Here is a 23,593-nt window from a genome sequence, read left to right as displayed (position 1 = left end):
TCGAATACTAACCTTTCCAAGCTCCAAGTAATACAAAATAAATCCCTTAAAATAATTTATAATACACCCATATATACTAACCTGAAAAAACTGCATGCTATATATAATATTCCGTTTGTTACAGACATTACTAACAAACTAACCAGTAGATTCTATGAAAGAATCACTAATAACCATACTAACACACTTGTGAAGAGTCTCGGTGATTACAACAAAATGTCTATACCCTTCAGGTATAAACACAGATTACCTAAACACAATCTGCTTTAGGTCATCGACTTTAGATAGTCTTTAATTAATATTATGTATTAGATGTATTATGAACATTTATAAGGATTGTAAATAGGTTTTTGAGCTCTTTTTCCTATTATGCTTTAGATTAACATTAGAATAATATAATACAGTGATTACTAACCAAATTAAATTAAAATTGTAAAATAGAAAATGATCAGTAGATCAGTAGCTATTAAAATAGATATAAGATGTATTGTGAACATAATTTCGTAATAATAAAAAGCATTTAAAAATCAAATCAATTGCGTGATCTGCGGGCGCGGTAGCTACGCCACTGCATCTCATAAACGAGAGCAAACCAACAATTCATTAGTCTCCGCTCTTTTGTTGCTCAGTGTTACTAAACACATTACTGGTTTGAAACTTGGCTCACAATTTGCATATGAAAATATGTCTTTCAAAGAAATGCGTTTAGAAGAAAACGTTACTAGTTATAAAGCATTCGGTTAATTGCAGAAAAAATGTACAGCCTGCAAAAATAATTAAATACATTTGGACTCGAATGGTTGGAATGGAACTTAAAACCACACGTTTCATACAATGAAACTGGCAAAACTTATCATCTCAACTGACAACTGAAAACGTGTATGTATAATTTTATTTATGTTGTTATTAAATTGAAAACTTCATCAATATGCCGTTTGAAAACGATATGAAGGCAAACTATAACTAGGGGGTGTAGACGTTATAAATTTTCACGTTTGAAATTAATGAGCGTGCCGTGCCGTATATCACTTAAATAATAAAGCAATAATGAGACTATTTATGAAATGACTCAACAATAAGTATTCATATTGAAATGCACATATTCTTCACAATTCGGTTTCGCGAGTGCACTTTATGTACTTCCGAATTTTAAAACTTTTCATCAACTTCCGGATAGACGTTGCTTGTGCACCAGGTGAAATGAGTGATGTTGTAATTGTGAAAACTGCTGTCTGATCTAGCCTTTATTGAATTTGGCTGCAAGATGCTCGATGTCGAGAAGTACATACAATGGTTAAAATATGTACGGTATCGCTTTATCTCAATGATATAATAGCATGACATCTTATCGCGAATTTCAGAATCGATAACAATACCACATACTTTCAATAACGAATAGTTTTCATTCACCTACGTGCAGCAGACTTTTTCACAATGGTGAGAGCGTTTTTCCTCCGCTAGACATTCTATTCCATATCGCGAAACTTTTCATTCAATTTATTAGCAGTGATTTATATCTGTATATACACTTTTTCTCACTATTTACTGAATAGAGCCGTGAAAACGTGTCATTTTAACAATTAATCAGCCAATTTGGAGGGTGACCCAATATTTTGTCAAATTTTTGATCAGAAGAGTGCTTGAGTTTACATACATACATATACTTTTATTTGGTTCCCGGAAAGATGCACTAAATTGCATTGAATAGTAAGTAGCGCAGTTTCGAGAAGTCATAATTTTCAAAGGCGCTCAAAAATAACTTACGCAATAGAATTCCACAAAAAAAGGTTAGCACCCTCGGATAACATATAAATACCCCTTGACGCTTTTTTGTGGAATTATATTGCGTTAGTTCTCCTTGAGCATCTTTGAAAGTTTGGGTGTCTCGAGAGTGCAACTATCTCGAGGGCATTTTTCCGGTCACCTTTTATTTAAATGGTGTATCTACATATGACTGGTTTAGATGATTTTTGAAATTGATATATTAGTTTTATATAGTATTTTGAAAAAAGTACATAGATATAATTTTCTTAAAGCCGGGCCACACCGTGCCACTTGCGAGCGACTTTGTTGAGAGTGAGCAGACCAATGTATGCAGTTAGCTGGGGCATGCCACACCCATCAACTCCTTTGTCGCTCACATGTCCATACATATTTTCTGGTTGCGCAACTAGGCCGACAAAGTGGCACGGTGTGGCCCGGGTCTTAAATTACATATGTACATTGTCTTTCTTAAATTTAATCACTTAATCGCCACGCGCTTGTAGAAACCGATTTGATTATTCTATTATATGTGTTTAGTGCCAACCCTTGACACTACCTTTTGAATTTATCACAAACTAACGAAAAATATTGCCTCTTTTCAATTTCATTGTATCACAGGATATTTTTAGATGTCGCTGTAAGGAAACCAAAATTAATTTCGAGTCATAGCCTTAAATACGAAGGAGCGCGCACCGGTGTGCTTATGGCGATGAAGTGGTTGGAGGATTTTTGTAATTATTCCTTTCTAATATATTTTGTATACTTTTGTTTTCGTGTAGTTATTATGTTACCGTTTCTTTTATTTTTCTTTCATATTTTATTTTCATGTTTACTTTTTTTCTTCTTTCTTATTATTATTATGAATGTCTTTGGTTTTATTTTGTTATTTATATAAGTTAAACCCCGTGAGTCTATCGGCTTAGCTGCCATGTATTTAAATAAATAAATATAAGTTCATATAATATTAACACACAGCATAAAGTGTTGCAATATTAACAATATAGCCGTGAAACTTATTCCATGTTTAATTAATTTGATAAGAAATCAATCTGTGACGTGTACAGACACGATAAAACTAGCCAAAACCAATTGAAAATGCATTTATGATTTTTATATTCTGTACCTATTTGCTGAGGGAACAAACTTACATATACATATGTATTATATATGCTAATTATAAATTCGTTTGCATTCACGTTGAAGTTTGAACGTCTTGAAAATGATGAAATGTGTATTTATAATATACAGAATTAACGTAAATTTATGTAAAATACATATGTTTTCTTTTTTGGATTTAAATGGCTGATAAGTTATGGCCTTATCGACTGTATAAATTATTAATGTAATTTTAATTTTAAAAGTATTCACACTTAGGTGTGTCTGATGTTACCTCGTTCGTTGAATTATTACACGTATACATGCGTACCGTTAATAACAATCTTATCGGCTTTGTGTCTAGTTTGTTCAATATCATAGTGATGCATTGTTCTTGATTCTCGATAATCGACTGTGGATTTGTTGAAAAAAGGTTAATTAAAATTGTCAAGATAAAATGTGATGGTAATTTCGAGTAATAAGTATTATTGATTGAAAAATAACGTAAACTATGTGTTAAAGTGATAAGTAATGATGGCAAAGTTCGGATAGGGTAATTTAAAATTTGATTGTGATTGTTGTAGATTTGAAATATTGAAACGTTTTTGATAACTTTCAGGGGAACCGAGTTTCGAACGCGGAAGAAACTCGACAGGTGATTGCAGGCGAGATAGCGAAAGCCGATAATAAAAGGAGTAACAGAATAAAAACCTCCAAATATTCAATAATAACATTCGTCCCCAAGAATTTAGTAGAACAGTTCAGAAGACTGGCTAATTTTTATTTCCTCATAGTATCTCTAATAGCTGTAATTATAGGTGAGTTTCAAAATATTTCAGTACATTTATTGAGTTCTAAATGATAAATGCAAGTAGAAGTGACATAAACTGTAAACTAAACACTAGTCGTTAGCCATGCTATGGTCATTGGCCACTTAAGTTAAGTTTAAAAATTTTAATTTTGTGATGTTACTCAGTGTTTTTCGTGCCTTCTTCTTTTTCACTAATACATAATTGATAGAAATGTGTATATTAAAGGCAACAAATTAAATGCTCAGTTTTTTTCAATAAACGGTCAGAAACTTTTATGAAAATTTAGTGATAGTGTATAATAGTGTATTATGGTAAACGGATTATTCCGCAAAAAGCGATCTCGCGCACGGAACATCTTATGGATAAAATTTAATGGCCATCAAACCGCTTATAGTTTCAAGTATTTTTTGACAAACTGACAATAGTCAGTGATCGATAGTATAACTTACTGACCAAATCAAACGAAGTTATTAATCAAATAAATATAGGCCGTATTTAAATTGTTTGTTCAATTTTGTAAATGTATTATTTTAATCCAAATGGCCAACGACTACACTTTATCAAGGGAAAGATTCTTGAATATTTTTTTTTATTGGATTCCATCTGAAAGGAATTTCATTGATCAAAACAAATGTGAACTATATGATTTTATGGTAATTGGATTATTAGTAACATTGTGTTCCGTTATAGAGATTTTAGTGACTTTTGGGCGAGCGCTTTGTGACCAATAATCACCGAACCGATTTAATATACCTGTATAAATATAATATACATATACCTAATTTCGTTTAGCCTATATATGTAAGTTAATAATTTCTCAGGCGAATAATGACATCAAAATGCATTATTTATTTATTTAAAGTTTGGACCATTATGGCATTATAGGAATTTCTACATAATGCGCCACAATGGTCAAAAATATTACAGAGAAGAAACAAAATAACACTGTTCGACACGAAAAATGGTTCAGAGATGAGATATGACTTCTCTTATAGATCTATGCCCAGTAAACACGAATCTGGTAATAAAATATATTGATTGGCTCGAGATTCGGAGATATATGTTTTTTAAATCGCGCGATTTTTCTATATCTTGGTGTTGTTTGGTCGATGTCTCAAAATCTGTCAATTTCCTGTTCAAAATGAATATTGAAATCTATAGTCGGTTATTTTATCTTTCATTTGTAGTACTTTTCAGCTTTCAAATTTTTCTAAGTAGTCGTCCAGTTCAAATCAAAAGTCAAAAGTACGTATTTTCACTTGGGATTTTTTTACACTGTTAATACTATTTTCTATTGAAACATGTTTATTGGGATAGTTTTCTGGCCACACTATTAAAAGGGAAAATTGACAGATTTTGAGACATCCACCGAACAACACCAAGATATAGAAAAAACGCGCGATTTAAAAAATACATATATCTCCGATTCTCGAGGCAATCAACATTTTTTATTACCAGATTCGTGTTCACTGGTCATAGATCTATGTATAAGAAAAGTCATATCTTGTCTCTGAACCATTTTTCGTATCGAACAGTGTAATTAACTATACATAAATCTAATATATATTTATACATACATACAATTCATAAAAAAACAAAAGTTCAAGCAATAGAATTATTCACACAACATATACATAATAATATTTAAATATAAGGAGAAAAAATAAAATAATATGCACATATTTAAATTAGAAAGTAAAATAAAAATTTAATGAAGTATGTATATTAAATTAATTGGTAGTTGAATTGCATGTAAAAGGTAAAAGTTGAAAAAAAAATAAACAATTGAACTTTTTCAAAAAAATTAAATTAGAGTACCATGAGATATTATTATCTAATCTATAATTTGGAAAGAGACTTTGTATGTATCCTTGGTCGTCGTCGTCCGTAGATCGGTGACGTCATCGAACACGTGATTCGATTTTTTTTTTTTTTTCGATCCATGGGCGCCGATTTGTTTTTTTCGTTTCAATGGATTCACCCCCGCGGGGCCCCGAAGGGGGCCCGGGGGGCCCAGCCTCATGGGGCGCAGCCCCATGGGGCTCAAAAGGGGGCGCCACGAGGGGCGCAGCCCCGTGGGGCCCCGGGGGGGCCCAGCCTCATGGGGCGCAGCCCCATGGGGCTCAAAAGGGGGCGCCACAAGGGGCGCAGCCCCGTGGGGCCCCGAAGGGGGCCCGGGGGGCCCAGCCTCATGGGGCGCAGCCCCATGGGGCTCAAAAGGGGGCGCCACAATTCACCCCCGCGGGGGCGCAAGGCGAGTAGCTTCATGGGGCCCCGCCAGGGGCGCCACAAGGGGCGCAGCCCCGTGGGGCCCCGAAGGGGGCCCGGGGGGCCCAGCCTCATGGGGCGCAGCCCCATGGGGCTCAAAAGGGGGCGCCACGAGGGGCGCAGCCCCGTGGGGCCCCGGGGGGGCCCAGCCTCATGGGGCGCAGCCCCATGGGGCTCAAAAGGGGGCGCCACAAGGGGCGCAGCCCCGTGGGGCCCCGAAGGGGGCCCGGGGGGCCCAGCCTCATGGGGCGCAGCCCCATGGGGCTCAAAAGGGGGCGCCACAAGGGGCGCAGCCCCGTGGGGCCCCGGGGGGGCCCAGCCTCATGGGGCGCAGCCCCATGGGGCTCAAAAGGGGGCGCCACATGGGGCGCAGCCCCGTGGGGCCCAGCCTCATGGGGCGCAGCCCCATGGGGCTCAAAAGGGGGCGCCACAAGGGGCGCAGCCCCGTGGGGCCCCGAATGGGGGCCCGGGGGGCCCAGCCTCATGGGGCGCAGCCCCATGGGGCTCAAAAGGGGGCGCCACAAGGGGCGCAGCCCCGTGGGGCCCCGAAGGGGGCCCGGGGGGCCCAGCCGCATGGGGCGCAAGCCCTAATAGGCATTAACTAAGGGGGGCGAAGCCCTAGACGGCAATTAATCATGGGGGCGCGGAGGGGCGAAGCCCTAAAAGGCAACTGATCATGGGGGCGAAGCCTTAGACGGCATTTAATCGTGGGGGCGCGGAGGGGCGAAGCCCTAAAAGGCATTAACTAAGGGGGGCGAAGCCCTAAACGGCAATTAATCTTGGGGGCGCGGGGGGCGAAGCCCTAAAAGGCATTAACTAAGGGGGGCGAAGCCCTAGACGGCTTTGAATCATGGGGGCGCGGAGGGGCGAAGCCCTAAAAGGCAACTGATCATGGGGGCGAAGCCCTAAACGGCAATTGCTCATGGGGCGTGGAGGGGCGAAGCCCTAGAAGGCAAAGGCTCAGGGGGGTGCCGAGGGCGAAGCCCTAGAAGGCAAAAAAAAAATTTGATTTTTTTTTTGATTTTTTTAAATTTTTTTTTTGATTTTTTTTTTTAATTTTTTTTTTTATTTTTTTTTTATTTTTTTTTAATTTTTTTTTTATTTTTTTTTTTAATTTTTAAATTTTTTTTTTTTTTTAATTAAATTAGCTTAGTCATGTTTAAGCGGTTTATATTATAAACACTGAGCGAAGCCGGGTAATACAGCTAGTCTAATCTATAATTTGGAAAGAGACTTTGTATGTATCCTTGGTCGTCGTTTTCGTCGTTTTCGTCGTCGTCGTCGTCGTCGTCCGTAGATCGGTGACGTCATCGAACACGTGATTCGATTTTTTTTTTTTCGATCCATGGGCGCCGATTTGTTTTTTTCGTTTCAATGGATTCACCCCCGCGGGGGCGCAAGGCGAGTAGCTTCATGGGGCCCCGCCAGGGGCGCCACAAGGGGCGCAGCCCCGTGGGGCCCCAGCCTCATGGGGCGCAGCCCCATGGGGCTCAAAAGGGGGCGCCACAAGGGGCGCAGCCCCGTGGGGCCCAGCCTCATGGGGCGCAGCCCCATGGGGCTCAAAAGGGGGCGCCACAAGGGACGCAGCCCCGTGGGGCCCCGAAGGGGGCCCGGGGGGCCCAGCCTCATGGGGCGCAGCCCCATGGGGCTCAAAAGGGGGCGCCACAAGGGGCGCAGCCCCGTGGGGCCCCAGGGGGGCCCAGCCTCATGGGGCGCAGCCCCATGGGGCTCAAAAGGGGGCGCCACATGGGGCGCAGCCCCGTGGGGCCCCGAAGGGGGCCCGGGGGGCCCAGCCTCATGGGGCGCAGCCCCATGGGGCTCAAAAGGGGGCGCCACAAGGGGCGCAGCCCCGTGGGGGCCCGGGGGGCCCAGCCTCATGGGGCGCAAGCCCTAATAGGCATTAACTAAGGGGGGCGAAGCCCTAGACGGCAATTAATCATGGGGGCGCGGAGGGGCGAAGCCCTAAAAGGCAACTGATCATGGGGGCGAAGCCTTAGACGGCATTTAATCATGGGGGCGCGGAGGGGCGAAGCCCTAAAAGGCATTAACTAAGGGGGGCGAAGCCCTAAACGGCAATTAATCTTGGGGGCGCGGGGGGCGAAGCCCTAAAAGGCATTAACTAGGGGGGGCGAAGCCCTAGACGGCATTTAATCATGGGGGTGCGGAGGGGCGAAGCCCTAAAAGGCATTAACTAAGGGGGGCGAAGCCCGAAACGGCAATTAATCTTGGGGGCGCGGGGGGCGAAGCCCTAAAAGGCATTAACTAAGGGGGGCGAAGCCCTAGACGGCTTTGAATCATGGGGGCGCGGAGGGGCGAAGCCCTAAAAGGCAACTGATCATGGGGGCGAAGCCCTAAACGGCAATTGCTCATGGGGCGTGGAGGGGCGAAGCCCTAGAAGGCAAAGGCTCAGGGGGGTGCCGAGGGCGAAGCCCTAGAAGGCAAAAAAAAAAATTTGATTTTTTTTTTTGATTTTTTTTGATTTTTTTTTGATTTTTTTTTTGATTTTTTTTTTTATTTTTTTTTTAATTTTTTTATTTATTTTTTTTTTAAATTTTTAATTTTTTTTTTTTTTTTTAATTAAATTAGCTTAGTCATGTTTAAGCGGTTTATATTATAAACACTGAGCGAAGCCGGGTAATACAGCTAGTTTAAAATAAAATGAAAATTGCAACTAATTCTAAGGTATATTTTATACAGAGTTGATATATGCATGTATATGTACATAGCTTAAAACTTATATTATTTATTTTTAATTCATAAAAATTACATGCAAAAATTCTTATACACACATACATACATGCCAAATGTCGTATGTTTTAAAAATTATTTATGGGGACCAATTAACAGGCTTTGCATCAGGTCCACACTGTTGACATGCTACTGATAAAACAAAAAAAAAACAACAACAAATAAGTAGTCATCTTTATACATATACATATTTAATAAATATTATGGTATTTCTATATCAAAAACAACAAATTTCGCTTGCCGGTCTAATATTTCTAATAAATACTGCTGACTGCCTTTCGAAACAGGTTATATGTTTGTGATTCACATAAGATAAGTTATTAATTTATGGCATTTTTCCAATAATTAATAAGTCACCAATTACAAATAATGCGATAAGATGTCATTGCAAAAGAATGATCACACCTTCTAATATTGATACGACTTTGTGTAAACAAAACTCAAACGTATAAAATTGTAATGTAACAATAATGTAACTTTCGTTCCGATTGTTATCTTTTTATCCTGTTGAAGTACGTTACTGACTCATTTCCTGAAACGCATTCAGTTTATCGTTCACATCTCAAGGTTAATCTAATCAATAAAATAAAAAATAATCTCATGCGAATTTAAATGTCGAATATATATGTACATTGTTTATTAGTTATGTATAGGTATATTTATCTAATCTATAATTTGGAAAGAGACTTTGTATGTATCCTTGGTCGTCGTTTTCGTCGTTTTCGTCCGTAGATCGGTGACGTCATCGAACACGTGATTCGATTTTTTTTTTTTCGATCCATGGGCGCCGATTTGTTTTTTTCGTTTCAATGGATTCACCCCCGCGGGGGCGCAAGGCGAGTAGCTTCATGGGGCCCCGCCAGGGGCGCCACAAGGGGCGCAGCCCCGTGGGGCCCAGCCTCATGGGGCGCAGCCCCATGGGGCTCAAAAGGGGGCGCCACAAGGGACGCAGCCCCGTGGGGCCCCGAAGGGGGCCCGGGGGGCCCAGCCTCATGGGGCGCAGCCCCATGGGGCTCAAAAGGGGGCGCCACAAGGGGCGCAGCCCCGTGGGGCCCCGGGGGGGCCCAGCCTCATGGGGCGCAGCCCCATGGGGCTCAAAAGGGGGCGCCACATGGGGCGCAGCCCCGTGGGGCCCCGAAGGGGGCCCGGGGGGCCCAGCCTCATGGGGCGCAAGCCCTAATAGGCATTAACTAAGGGGGGCGAAGCCCTAGACGGCAATTAATCATGGGGGCGCGGAGGGGCGAAGCCCTAAAAGGCAACTGATCATGGGGGCGAAGCCTTAGACGGCATTTAATCGTGGGGGCGCGGAGGGGCGAAGCCCTAAAAGGCATTAACTAAGGGGGGCGAAGCCCTAAACGGAAATTAATCTTGGGGGCGCGGGGGGCGAAGCCCTAAAAGGCATTAACTAGGGGGGGCGAAGCCCTAGACGGCATTTAATCATGGGGGTGCGGAGGGGCGAAGCCCTAAAAGGCATTAACTAAGGGGGGCGAAGCCCGAAACGGCAATTAATCTTGGGGGCGCGGGGGGCGAAGCCCTAAAAGGCATTAACTAGGGGGGGCGAAGCCCTAGACGGCATTTAATCATGGGGGTGCGGAGGGGCGAAGCCCTAAAAGGCATTAACTAAGGGGGGCGAAGCCCGAAACGGCAATTAATCTTGGGGGCGCGGGGGGCGAAGCCCTAAAAGGCATTAACTAAGGGGGGCGAAGCCCTAGACGGCTTTGAATCATGGGGGCGCGGAGGGGCGAAGCCCTAAAAGGCAACTGATCATGGGGGCGAAGCCCTAAACGGCAATTGCTCATGGGGCGTGGAGGGGCGAAGCCCTAGAAGGCAAAGGCTCAGGGGGGTGCCGAGGGCGAAGCCCTAGAAGGCAAAAAAAAAAATTTTGATTTTTTTTTTTTGAGTTTTTTAAAATTTTTTTTGATTTTTTTTTTATTTTTTTTTTGATTTTTTTTTTTATTTTTTTTTTTTATTTTTTTTTTAAATTTTTAAATTTTTTTTTTTTTTTTAATTAAATTAGCTTAGTCATGTTTAAGCGGTTTATATTATAAACACTGAGCGAAGCCGGGTAATACAGCTAGTATATATATATATATATATATATATATATATATATATATATATATATATATATATATATATATATATATATATATATATATATATATATATATATATATATATATATATATATATATATATATATATATATATATATATATATATATATATATATATATATATATATATATATATATATATATATATATAAATTTAATTGTATTCTAATTATAGATAGTCCTGTATCACCATTAACCAGTTTGGCACCATTGGCTTTCGTGATCATCGTGACAATGGCTAAACAAGGATACGAAGATTGGCTAAGGCACAGATTGGATAATGCCGTCAACAATGAATTGGGTACTTGAGATGGGAGTTGAACAAAATAAAAACATTTATTTTCGTTTATTATTGTTTTATGTAATTTCAGTGTCGGTATTGAAAAACTCGACCCTACAGCAGATAAAATGTCATGCCATAAGACCCGGAGAGCTTGTAAAGATTGGACGTGATTGTGATGTTCCATGTGATACTGTACTTTTGTGGTCTTCTGATTCAAGAGGTAAATGCTTCGTCACTACTGCCAATTTGGATGGTGAGACCAGTTTGAAGCCGCTGAAAGTACCATCACCCTTGATAAACACCACTATAGGTATGTATAATGTAATACAATTTGGGGCGTTAGAGAACAATTACATGGTATTGTTGCGTAGGGGTGGGTGGAGGATCCAAGTAAAAGACCAAAGTCGTTTCACAGCATTTATTGGTGATTAAGGAGATATACGCACTGGCAGTGCTTCGTCCCGAATGTCTTGATATCGCCTAAGTACCGCCTTATAACGGATCGGTCGCTCAGGGCTTCTTCAACGTCCGGTTACTTCCTTATTGTTTGGGCATGTACCCGGATATGTATTCCCACGACACTCAGTCCCATGGTATCGGTCACTTCTGAGAAGGGACCAATAGCGGCCAATTGGGTGGCCATTGTTTAGCCTACATGCACTTAGTCTAGAGATAATCCTTGAAACCAATTATAACGGTCACACAGTCTCTGGGATGCTACTCGGCCTAATCCGATTGCACTTATTCGGCGGTGTACGTAACAGTATCTTTGAAATGAACACTCCATTTGAAATTAAACATTCACTAGTTAAGAAAAATCAAGTTACAACGTTATGTACAAAGTCATTTTCCGAAGATATGACTCAGATGAGCTCTGCACATTGTCCATCACTTATTTCAGTCTTTGAAAGTCGTTGAATATTCGCTGGGATGTTATATTTCAACTACTAGATATATTTTATGTTTAATTTATACCACAAAGGCCCAACAGGTAGCCCCAATGCGCCTTCCTGGCCAGAAACATTGTACATTTGATACAAATATTACTAGTATTATACAAAGTACATAAATTCCACAGAGACATCTATGGTCAAATTTGTAAATTTGCAGCATTTTAAACAATTCAGCGAAATTCGAGATTGTTTGAAACTCGAAATTTTGCAAAAAATTGGGTAAGGTTGCCAATTTTTTGGAACTGTTTCAATAAAAACCAGATAAATTGGCAAACTGATAGGAAACGATCGACCTGGAGTCACAAATCCAAGGTCTAGCCAGCAAAAACCAGTGGGATTTGAACCCGTGACCACTCTGTTCAAAGCTTTCTGCTGGTTAGATAGTATTAGATCGATGAGAATACATTTTTTCCTTCAAATAGCTCCACATAAGGAAATCTCAAGCCGATAAATTGTAGGCAACGTCTCCGAAACAAGATATATCACTTCTATGTCGATTTGTATGAAATTTTGTAAAATGTGTATCTATTCAATAGTGCCTCATCTTGTTAGAACCAAATTATTACAGAATATAAAAATATTCATTTAGTAAATTCCAAAGAAGTAGGAAAATGATAGCACTGAGCAACAAAAAATCACAGTTTTTTTACAAACCTCCTTTACGTTTCACTTATTACTTATCGAAGCAGAAACTAATCAATCTTTACTAAGTTTAAACAATTGAATTCGAATAATACAATAATTTTTGTTGGCATACTCTCATTTAAGAGATGTGAGCGTTTTAAGCAGATTTTTGGTATTTGCGGTAATTTATTAAAAATCTAGTATTGCTATGCCAAAAATGAGTATTGAATTCAACAGTCAGATGTTTTTTCTATTAATTGTAAATTTGTATTCCTTTAAAATACGTATAATTAATTATTTAGCGTATTTTAAAAGTCAAAAATATATACATATGTTTTGACACGTTTTTTTATCGAGCTATCATTCACTTCGTTTACGAAGTTTGATTTATAATCTCAATCATTATCTCATTTATTTTATCTGAACTTACTAATTCGAGCAGTAAATTATTTTGAATTACAATGTGAACTGTTCTAGGCGGGGCTCTTAAATAAGCCCACTTTGCATCATGCATACGGTCATCAACGATACCTTTTTTTTACTCAATTTAAAATAATTTACCGCTCAAATTAGTACGTTTCGATAAAACAAAAAAATATTGACATAAAAAAAACAATCCTTATAAACGTGATAAAGTGAAAAATTTGCAAAATTAGCTCATAATATTAAATTTCGCTAGATAAATAATTGTAAGTATTAAAAAGTAATAAAAAATCACAATCAATAGAAAAAACATCTAAATATAAATTCCAATACTTACTTTTGGAACAGATTTTGAGTTGAAGACTTTGATTTTGAGTTGAAGACTTTGATTTTGAGTTGAAGACTTTGATTTTGAGTTGAAGACTTTGATTTTGAGTTGAAGACTTTGAGTTGAGACTTTGAAGACAGATAATTCAACAAAAATTATTGTCATTCGAAATCACTTGGCAAAATTAGTAAAGATTGATTAGTTTTCGCTCCGGTAACTTTTTTTGTGCTCAGTTTAATTAGTCCGACAAAGGTTTTGTAGATCTTACATGAATGACTTTATCTTTATATCAAAGCAATATGCCACAATGGTCTGTTTAAAAAATAAATAAAATAAATCTTTAACAAAAAAAATTGTGGCATATTGCTTTGTAGTTTTGTTTTATTTAGCTAGTAAATATTTGTTCTTCGATTCATATATTCATTTTCAAGCTACTAATCATCTAATTGTTTCTGCACAAAATATACTTAATTAAAAAAAAAATTATTATGTATACATATATAATATATTGCTATTTTTAGATGGTAAAATTAAATCAACAATTAAAATTGAAGTGTTGAAACCAGAACCAGATATTTATACTTTTTATGGTAAAATAGCCGTGGACGATGGCGGGACTTTCCCAATAGGAACAGATAATCTGTTATTGAGAGGTTCTAGATTAAAAAATACCGAATGGGCGATTGGATGTGCCGTTTATACAGGTATATATGTACATATAATATGATAATGTGTATTATGAATTGTATTGATTTATATAAATGACTCACTGACATTGACTTATAGGAGAGGAGACGAAGTTGGCGCTCAATTCTCGGTTCACTTCGAACAAGTTTACGTCCTGCGAAAAATACATCAATAATTATCTAATATTTTTCATTGTTTTGATGCTCATTGAAATTATTGTATCATATGCGTTGAAACGGCATTTGGAGAAGGTGAAAAGTGCGCATTTGTATATAGGAATTACCGAGGCTAATACTTCTTTCAAAGCCATTGCACAGGATGCATTCTCGTTTTTGCTACTGTACTATTATTGCATACCTATATCACTGTATGTAACAATAGAATTGCAGAAATTCTTTGGTAATAATCATAAATATCACGTCTTTAGAGTAGAGTGGTGAAGAATTATCATTTTTATATGGTTGTGGCTAATTGCAGGTACTATATCTGCGAATTATTGGCTATTTGCAGGTACTATATCTGCGACAGGCGCAAAGCCTTCTGCGCATGCGCGTGAATTTATAATCCGATTATAATTTCTTACATTTAATGTATATTGTTTAATCAATCGTTCATTATACATGAGGCAAATAAATTTCGCACGTTATTATAATAGATTTATATCATTTAGCTAGTTCGCGGCTTGTTCTTGTATGTAGATATTATACGTTGTATATGATAATAATTTTCTAACAATTAATAATATTAACTAATTTGGATTATATGTTTTACTCTACGTCATTTTACGAGTTCGAACTAAATTTTAAGAGATTTAAAACAAAATTTTAACAGTAAACAGGCTGACAGTGACAGTTCACGCGCATGCGGAGAAGACTTTGCGCCTGTCGCAGATATAGTACCTGTAAATAGCCAATAATTCGCAGAGATAGTACCTGCAAATAGGCAATAATTTGCAGATATAGTACCTGAAAATAGCCACAACCTTTTTTATATACAATCCTTCTGATTTTAAAACGCTGCTGATTAATCAAAACCACCATTATGCTCTTGGGACCAATATGACAAGAATAATATTGAAAATAAATCAATAGTTTCATTGACTTTGTGATTTTAAAGGTTCTATGTATTTGGAATGGGATAGAGATTTATACTGTGGAGAGATTGATCAACCGCCTCTCGTCAACACATCTGATCTGAACGAAGAGCTCGGACAAATCGAAATATTGTTTTCGGATAAGACGGGCACTCTAACAAAGAACGACATGCACTTTCAAATGTGCTCTGTAAATGGAAGATGCTATGTTGAAAAAAATCGCAGATTGTATGAAATGAACGATAACTGGATCGACGGCGAAACCGTTGAAGCATTACAAATATTAGAAGTTAGTATTAAATGATTCCAATTATTGTTCTAATTTATTTTGTAATGTTTAATGTTAAGTTTTTTAGCCAGATATTCAGTTTTTCTTCACGATTCTTGCTCTCTGTCACACGGTACAAGTAGAGGAGGCTTCGATGGCCAAAATCAACAGTCGTTCGAGCAAACGAAAAGATGCTGGATTTATAAATAATAACACTGTCGATTTCGAAGAGCTACCTATATACCAGGCCATGAGCTCCGATGAAATAGCTTTCGTCAAAGCGGCAGCAAATCGAGGAATTGTGTTTTATGGAGACGACGTCAGTAAAATGTTCATCAAGTATAATGGTGATACAATAATTTACGAAAGACTTAACACGTTGGAGTTCACATCGACCAGACGGAGAATGTCGGTCATCGTCAAAGATAGTGCAGGACAGGTTGGAATTTTTTTACTTTCAATAATTCTTCAGGATCAATCAATCAATATATCGCCATTTACGCATTTACGATTTGCAGATATGGCTGTTTTGTAAAGGCGCTGAAAGTGCACTGCTGCCGCTATGCCTAGATAGTCCAATATTATCAAAAATAAATGATGATGTGCAGTATTTTGCAGAGAAGGGATTGAGAACACTAGCAGTTGCATATAAAAAAATTAGCAAGGAAGAATACTCAATTATAAATGATGGTATAGTTTAATTGATGTTTATAAACGTGATCTTTACTATTAGTATGTTTTATCAATTGTTTTTTTTTTTTTAGAATTAATAAGACTGAATATGGATATTCGTGGTAGATCTAGTAAAACTCCAGTAGATAGTTGGAGAAGCATAGAGCAAGGTTTAACTTTAATAGGAGCGACTGCTGTTGAAGATCGCTTGCAGGACAATGTCACAGAAACGATGGAAGCTCTCCGTATTGCGGGAATTAAAATTTGGGTGTTGACCGGTGACAAAGTAATGACCATAATTCATATGTTTACATTTCCATTTCGAAATTTCCAGAATCTTATCGCCAAATACCTTCATAAATCTTTCGCTTTTCAGCAACTAATTTCGCTTGAATTATTGGTAATGGACAAATTAGTCTCCAAGCATTTAGCGCATTCTATTGAAAATTTATTTATTTAATTTTTCTATTAGTCTTTTATATTGTTTATATATGTGTAGGTGGGTAGTTTTTATCATTTTTTTTCATACTTTACAATGAAATATAAATATTAAATTAAATATATTTAAAAGGTATTTGAAAAAAATACGACCGCGTGCAGATCGAACACAGAACCGACACAATTCTTTTAATTTTTTAATAGCTTAATGTGCCATAACCCATGTGATGATATTCCATCGGGCACAACACTAGTGTACATATAATCATGTCCATTCGTTCATTTATCAGTATTTTTTCAGTAAGTAAATCATTACTCATTGAAAAAGTTGTGCTTCAGCTATTTATGTAAAGTCTTAATAATCATAGATAACTATATGATAAACTGGACCTGAAATTGAACAATATATTTTTAAAAAATCGGACTATTTAGTTGATATTGTTGCGTAGGGGTGGGTTCAGGATCCAAATGAAAGGCCGAAGTCGCATCACAGCATTTATTAAACGATTCAAGAGGTCCACACGGGACCACCGCTCAAACTGATCTATCATGTGTACCTCCATATAAAGGACAATTTGCACAGAACAGCTTCCCCGATCCATTAATGTGTCTATTCTCCAGGCACATAAAGGTCTTCCGTGGCGAGTCCACTCGCCCAGGTCTGTGAAAACTCCAGCATATCCTTTGTTCGGGCACTTACTGAGTCCCGTTAGCCTAATCCAGAGTCTCTATTGTTCACCCACGAATGCACTTAGACAGGTGGATACTCTCTCTCGTGTTCCCACGTTATAGTATTATAGGACGGGAGGCTATGTTTCGACCGTTTCCCGGCCTATGGAAACACGGTTGAGTTTGGTATACAAGTAGTATTGTATGTACGGTGAAGGAGGTAGTTGCTCCACTCTGAAGGAGCGCGATGGCTGAACTCCAGAGGCTTGCTGACGTCAGGGGCTGGTGTAAAAGTTTATATCCTGGTTGGTTCTACAATGCGTAATTTGGCTGGTGAAATAATGCTCTCGAAGATTCCTTCGGACTCGAGGTTGTCCTTTGTAAAGGTTGCCTCAAAGTTGCTCGATATGCAGTCGAGTGGTGAGATCATCGTCTCGGAGGTTTCCGTATGTGTACTTATGATTGCGTATCAGGAGCGAGTTAATGGTGTCTTTGCCCTAGTTGGAACGGAGGTATTTCGGTCAAGGTTGACTTTACGTGTATCGTACAGGATGTAATTGTACAGCTCGAGTTCAATGGGAAAATAGATGCGATCATTGACCTCGATTCGGGATAGTACAAGTTGTGCTATATTCCTATAAAAACATCAACCTCAATTTGGGATTGTACAAGCTGTGCTTTATTCCTACAATGTTATAATAATTTGCAATTAAATAATTCATAATCTGTAACGTTTTAACTATGTAATTTCATATATTCATATGCTTTTCATAGTGCCAGAATTATTGGAATACGGTTTTTGTAACACTATTTATCGGATTTTCTTTTTAGAAAGTAATTGTTGATTTTCTTTTTAGAAAATAAATTATATGAAATCACAGGCTATGTATATATTATGTAATAAATATGCAATACATTATACATTACTCGATAATTTCAGGCAGAAACAGCGATCAACGTAGCACAATCGTGCGGACACATTCCTTCCAAATCCAAAAAGTTGTTTTTAACCGAAATATTAACACGCGAAAGTCTCGATGAACAATTGAACCACTGTGAAACTGTCATGGACGAGCTTGTCAACGCTCACATTACGCTAGTCCTGGATGGTCAAAGTTTAGGACTAATTTTAAATACTCCAAACGAAACCAGGTTTTCAGACATGTCGCTCAAGTGCGAATCGGTCATTTGTTGTCGACTGTCACCGCTTCAAAAAGCTCTGGTGAGTTAATTTAAGCATGCCGATGCATTTTCAACCCTGTTTTTAATACTATTATCGAATGACGAGCTTGGTGTGATTTATCTATGTAGATTGTTCGGCTTATAAAAAAGAGTCCGGGAAGGCCAGTAACGGCGGCGGTGGGAGACGGAGCAAATGATATATCTATGATACAAGAAGCACATGTTGGTTTTGGAATATTTGGAAAAGAAGGGAGACAGGCAGCACGGTACAATTGTTTTATATTTACTATCGCAAATATAAATTTTAAATGTATACTGTATAAATAAACCACACTTATCTTGTTATAGATCGTCCGATTTTGCTTTTGCCAGCTTTCAAATGTTGAAGAAAATATTATTAGTGCATGGCCACTGGTATTATCAAAGACTGGCTACTTTAATTCAATATTCGTTTTATAAAAATCTTGCTTTCGTCAATTTAATGGTAAATATCTTATAATCAGAGATCGGCGGTCAGGATTCTTTTATACACAAAAAATGGTTCACTATTTTAAATTACTATTGACCTACAAAGCAAGAGATTAAAAAAAGGTTGACAACAGTGAACCATTTTTTGTTGGTAAAAGCATCCTGGCCCGACTAAGGGCGGAAACACATATAGATGAACAGCACGGCACGCGATCTTGGCTTCAAGTCAAGAAAGGGCGTTCCCAGTTGATTGTTAATTCGTACGATTTTATTATTTCGACAAGTTTCTCCTACATTACTTAAAATATGAGATTAGCCGTTATTAATCACTGTCAAGCCTATATCAATACAAGGACAAAATATCACCGAAAAAATCCAGGGAGTGATTTTTGGGACTGTGTGCCAGTGTGTGCGAGGCGTGCTGCATTTTTTCGCATGTTTAAAAGTATCTAAAAAATAACCACGTGCCACGTGCGTGCCTCTCTGTGTGATTTCGCCATAAGTCTGCTTAAAATACTACACGCTAATGTAAAATACACGTACACATGTTATATATATTTTAATATTCAGTTTGATTTGTAATATGGTGGTTTTTTTTTACAGCTTTTTTATCAAATCCAATCAAACTTTTCTACTCAAACTGTATTTGATTCTATGTTTCTATCTCTCTATAATCTTTTCTTTGTGTCAGCTCCCATTTTCGCAATTTCACTCACTGAACAGTGCCATTCGTCTGGTTTGTTGATGAGGTATCTTTATGTTTAATGAATATATTCAGTTTCAATTTCTCAATAGCATAGAATGAACATGTAAAATAATTATTTTCAGTAATCCAATTTTATACAAAAATCAACGTAAAAACAAGCTACTTTCTACTAAATATTTTTTGACCTGGTGTCTCACAGCAACATATCATTCAGTGATAATTTATGGATTTTGTTGTATTCTATGGCAAATCAATCCTGTTATTTCGAAAGACGGAATGTCTGCAGAGTTTTGGTAATATTGTTGTCGTTAATCGTCCCTGAAGCATATAATAATTATCATTGGGTGCTAAATTTTAACATTATGTTACAGGAGTTTCGGTGCAATGATTTTCCATTTGCTTGTTGTTATAGCAAATTTGAAACTGTTAATTAACGCTCGCTACCAAACTGCCATTTTTGTTGTTGTCGTTTTTCTGTCAATTTTGGTTTTCATGGCACTGTCGGCTACGTATTCTTCAATTTATTTGTAAGTATTATATTTTTAATCTTAATCAAACTTGTAAATAATTAAAATGTTAACGAGTTCGTTATTTGTCGTTGCAGAATGTATGATGGTGATGTGACTGGAACATACACTAGATTGCTAGCATCGCCGGTATTCTGGTTGCTAAATTTAGTAACTATTGTAGCTTGCCTTTATCCTGATTTTACTCATATTGCCCTAAAAGGGTCTATGAAGACTAGAAATGCTAAAATTGAACCAGAATTTTTTAGAGAAATGTATGTACAGAATTATCAGAATACATAATTTTTAATAATTTTAATTAAATAGCTTAATGATTATACATATATTATATTAAATTGTAATAAGAATTTATTTATATGTACAGAAATATGTGTGTTAAATTAATACATACCTAATTACATTATTTAAGAATTTGTCCGATCTGATTATGATAGAAGAAATACATATATGTATTATACTGTATAGAATTTTGTAATACAAATGTATTATATATTATGAATTATTTTCATTACTATTACAAGTGTTTTATTTTTCCTAATGAAATTTTGAAGAAATGGAGTACATACATACATACATATGTAATGTCCTGATTCAAGACATCTATATATGTATGTATGTATGTACATAAGTACATATGTAGTTGGGATTATACAGTGGCGTGGTTAGGAATTTCGGACCCTCATGCAAATTTTATCCAAGACCCTTACCCCCCCCCCCCCCAAAGTGATTTTTATATACATACATATATTAGATGAAATGATTAAAAAAAATTGATGCGTATTTACATAGTACTATTCAATGTATAATTATTCTACAAAAAAAATAAATTAAACTCAGCTCACTGATTTAAAAATCCATCTTGCTCGATTTAAAGTTTGCAAAATGATGTGATAAGTCTTATAGGACGGGTGGTTAGGTATCGACTGTTTCCCAGCCTATGGAAACTCGGTTGAGTTTTTAAGAGGATTTTTATTGTTCAGTTGATACAGGTGTTATTTTATGTACGGCGAAGGAGGTAGTTGCTCGACTTTGGAGGAGTGGGCAGGCTGAACTCCTGGAGGTCACTGGCATCTGGGGTTGGTAGTTTGGTTTATATCCTGGTTGGTTATGCAATGCGTAGCTTTATGATGCAGCTGTGTGATGACATCATGTTTTTGGGGATTCCTGCGGGCTCAAGATTGGTTAATTAAAGTGAGTCAACTTGTGTATTTTCCTTTTTATGACGAAGATAATCCAGGCAAGAATACAAGAACGCGATGATGTAATCGTACGGCTTACATTTTATGGGGTGATGGATGAGGTCTCTGACCTCGATTCGGGATCCTTGAAGTTGTGCTATATTTCTTCAGTCTTCTGGATATATTTCCAATAAAGTCTTTTTTTTTAATAATGGCGTTACGTGTTTAATTATCCCACTTGAACCCAAATAGCTTTCTATGGTTTGCAACGATACAAGCCCAAATAGTTGCATGGACATTTTCACATTTCTGCGTCGTGAAATAAAGGCGAAACAAAATAATATTTTATAGGTCCAAGTGTATGACTCGAGTCATTTTTATTACTTTCGATATTTTTAAGTTGGAAAATGTTAAATTATATTTAATCTATCTACATATACAAACTTGAGGCCCTGTCAAGCTGGGCTCTCATGCTTTGCATGACTTTGCTATGAGGTAGCTCAGTGGCGTAGCGTGAATACCAGGCGCTCTATAATATTTTAAGGCACCCCCGCCCGCCCCCCACATATTTCTATAATTTCCTTACAGCAAAATAGCTTTACCTTATAAACAATTCTTACCTTTTTTAGGTTTTCGGTAGTGTCACTGGACGTCGAAGATTCTCGACTATTTGAAAACTCTTTGGAGGGTAAAGGTTGTGGACAAGGTTGAGGTCCTTGGCTTATCCATAGTTCATCGCAAACTGTAGGTTTTGGTCGAGGATTCGGTGGATAATTCGAAAGTTCCTGGGAATTTTCCGGTTCGCTATTCGATGGCTGAAATTTATTATTTGACAATTAATAAAATCTGAAAATTTCGTCTATCTTGCATAGATAAGAACGATATGGATACCTCCATCTCAAATGTATATCGCGTTAAAACTGGCCGATAAAAATGATAACAATAACTTTATATTCATTCTGACAGATATTTAAGTATACTTTTTGACGACCATAACTCTGCCACAATTTCAAATTGATAATTTTATAATTTACTTAATTGGTTAAGTAGGTAACATACCAGGATTATTGAAATATAGTTTGTAACGTGACGCCCTCCCAGCAGTCCCATCAGTTGGCAGCAGTAGTCTGTTTTTTCGAATGGCCAATGAGAGAACCCCTGACGCTGTCCAGCAGAACCCTCTTATCAACCTCTCCGCTGGCGAGCATATAGAAATTTCTCAATGGATGGTTTTGTGGCGGCTCTACGACATGGTCGAGTTTTGGTCACCATCCTGCGAGTTGGGACCAATTCGGCCATGTTGGTTTGTCGCTACTTTACTTCCTTCCCGCCCGTTACATTAAATAGTCGTGTCTCAACAATTCCATCGTTTCATTCCATACACCCCCCATAGTTTCACATCAATATCATTTTATCGATCCTGTACGGACGCCAGGGGTTCTCAATCGAGATGCCACCTGATGTCGTGATGTTTGTATAGCTCGTGGTAAAGCGTTGGGGTGGTTTTCCCCAATGGTGCCTGCTGATCGTCGTCTGTGGTCTGGTCTCTGGTCTCTGTTGATGGCTGCTCTGCTCTCTGTCTCCCTCTCTCGTACCGTGTGCGTATGTAAGCGTGATGTTGGGAGATGGAAAATGGTGGGAGATTGTATATAATGTGCACGAGCAGGATACAAGAGGAACAGGCTGTTCCTCTTGTATCCTGTCCGTGTACATTGAGTAAGGCTGTACGACAAAAAGATAGAGAATTTCAGCGCACGCCACTGGGCTGTATGTATGTGTATGGATGACCAGTGGCTGTGTATGTGTCGTCGTCTCGATCAGCTTGCTCTGGAACGGTGCGGGGTGGGGGAATTATACAAAAGAGTAACGGTTATGATCTCGTTTTTATTGATGACTTGATGGCCGAATCGGGGAGTTGCTCGACGCCTCTGCCCCTTTATGGCGGGGGCTGTGATGCCAACAGTGATTATGTAAAGAGTTCGACTGTCTCAAACAGAGAAATTTTATAATAATAGAAGTGGCTTTAGGCGTTATATTGTTGTCAAGTGAGGATTGTCCATCGACATTCCTAAATAATTTTAGCATCAGTCGTATTTGATGTTTGATGCTCGACGTATGTCCGATAAAAACTTCTCTGTTTGTTTATATTACTCGCAAGACGGGCAAGTACATCGTTAAAAATTGCACAATGCATTCAAAAACACACAATAAACAACATGGGATACATTTTTATAAGTAAATTGATCTGATTGTATTCCGTGCGTTGAAGCGTAGTTATGGAGACATACCG

The 23,593-nt window shown here is 38.1% G+C and overlaps 1 protein-coding gene and 1 long non-coding RNA gene across 2 annotated transcripts; one reads left to right on the top strand and one right to left on the bottom strand.

Annotated features, from left to right (window-relative positions):
• Nucleotides 1-1,411: 1,411 nt before the first annotated feature.
• Nucleotides 1,412-20,638, top strand: LOC143911210 (phospholipid-transporting ATPase IF-like). Its single transcript, XM_077429994.1, has 17 exons — nt 1,412-1,437; nt 3,479-3,677; nt 10,980-11,105; nt 11,176-11,397; nt 13,937-14,119; nt 14,202-14,501; nt 15,219-15,484; nt 15,552-15,902; nt 15,982-16,153; nt 16,228-16,421; nt 18,183-18,464; nt 18,554-18,690; nt 18,773-18,908; nt 19,496-19,641; nt 19,721-19,891; nt 19,970-20,125; nt 20,203-20,638. The coding sequence occupies exons 1-17, from the start codon at nt 1,435-1,437 to the stop codon at nt 20,405-20,407; spliced, it is 3,249 nt and encodes a 1,082-aa protein (XP_077286120.1). The 5' UTR covers nt 1,412-1,434; the 3' UTR covers nt 20,408-20,638.
• A 438-nt stretch (nt 20,639-21,076) lies between these two features.
• LOC143911211 (uncharacterized) lies at nt 21,077-22,301 on the bottom strand. The gene is made up of 3 exons (XR_013260558.1): nt 22,195-22,301; nt 21,924-22,118; nt 21,077-21,289 (listed from the first exon to the last, which is right to left on the bottom strand). It is a non-coding gene; the product is annotated as an uncharacterized LOC143911211 (long non-coding RNA).
• Between the last annotated feature and the right edge of the window lie 1,292 nt (nt 22,302-23,593).

This window comes from Arctopsyche grandis, chromosome 4, assembly GCF_051622035.1.
Source record: "Arctopsyche grandis isolate Sample6627 chromosome 4, ASM5162203v2, whole genome shotgun sequence".
Classification (NCBI taxonomy): Eukaryota; Metazoa; Arthropoda; class Insecta; order Trichoptera; family Hydropsychidae; genus Arctopsyche; species Arctopsyche grandis.
The sequence above is the reverse complement of the archived record's forward strand: the minus strand, read 5'-3'. Positions and strand labels throughout refer to the sequence as shown.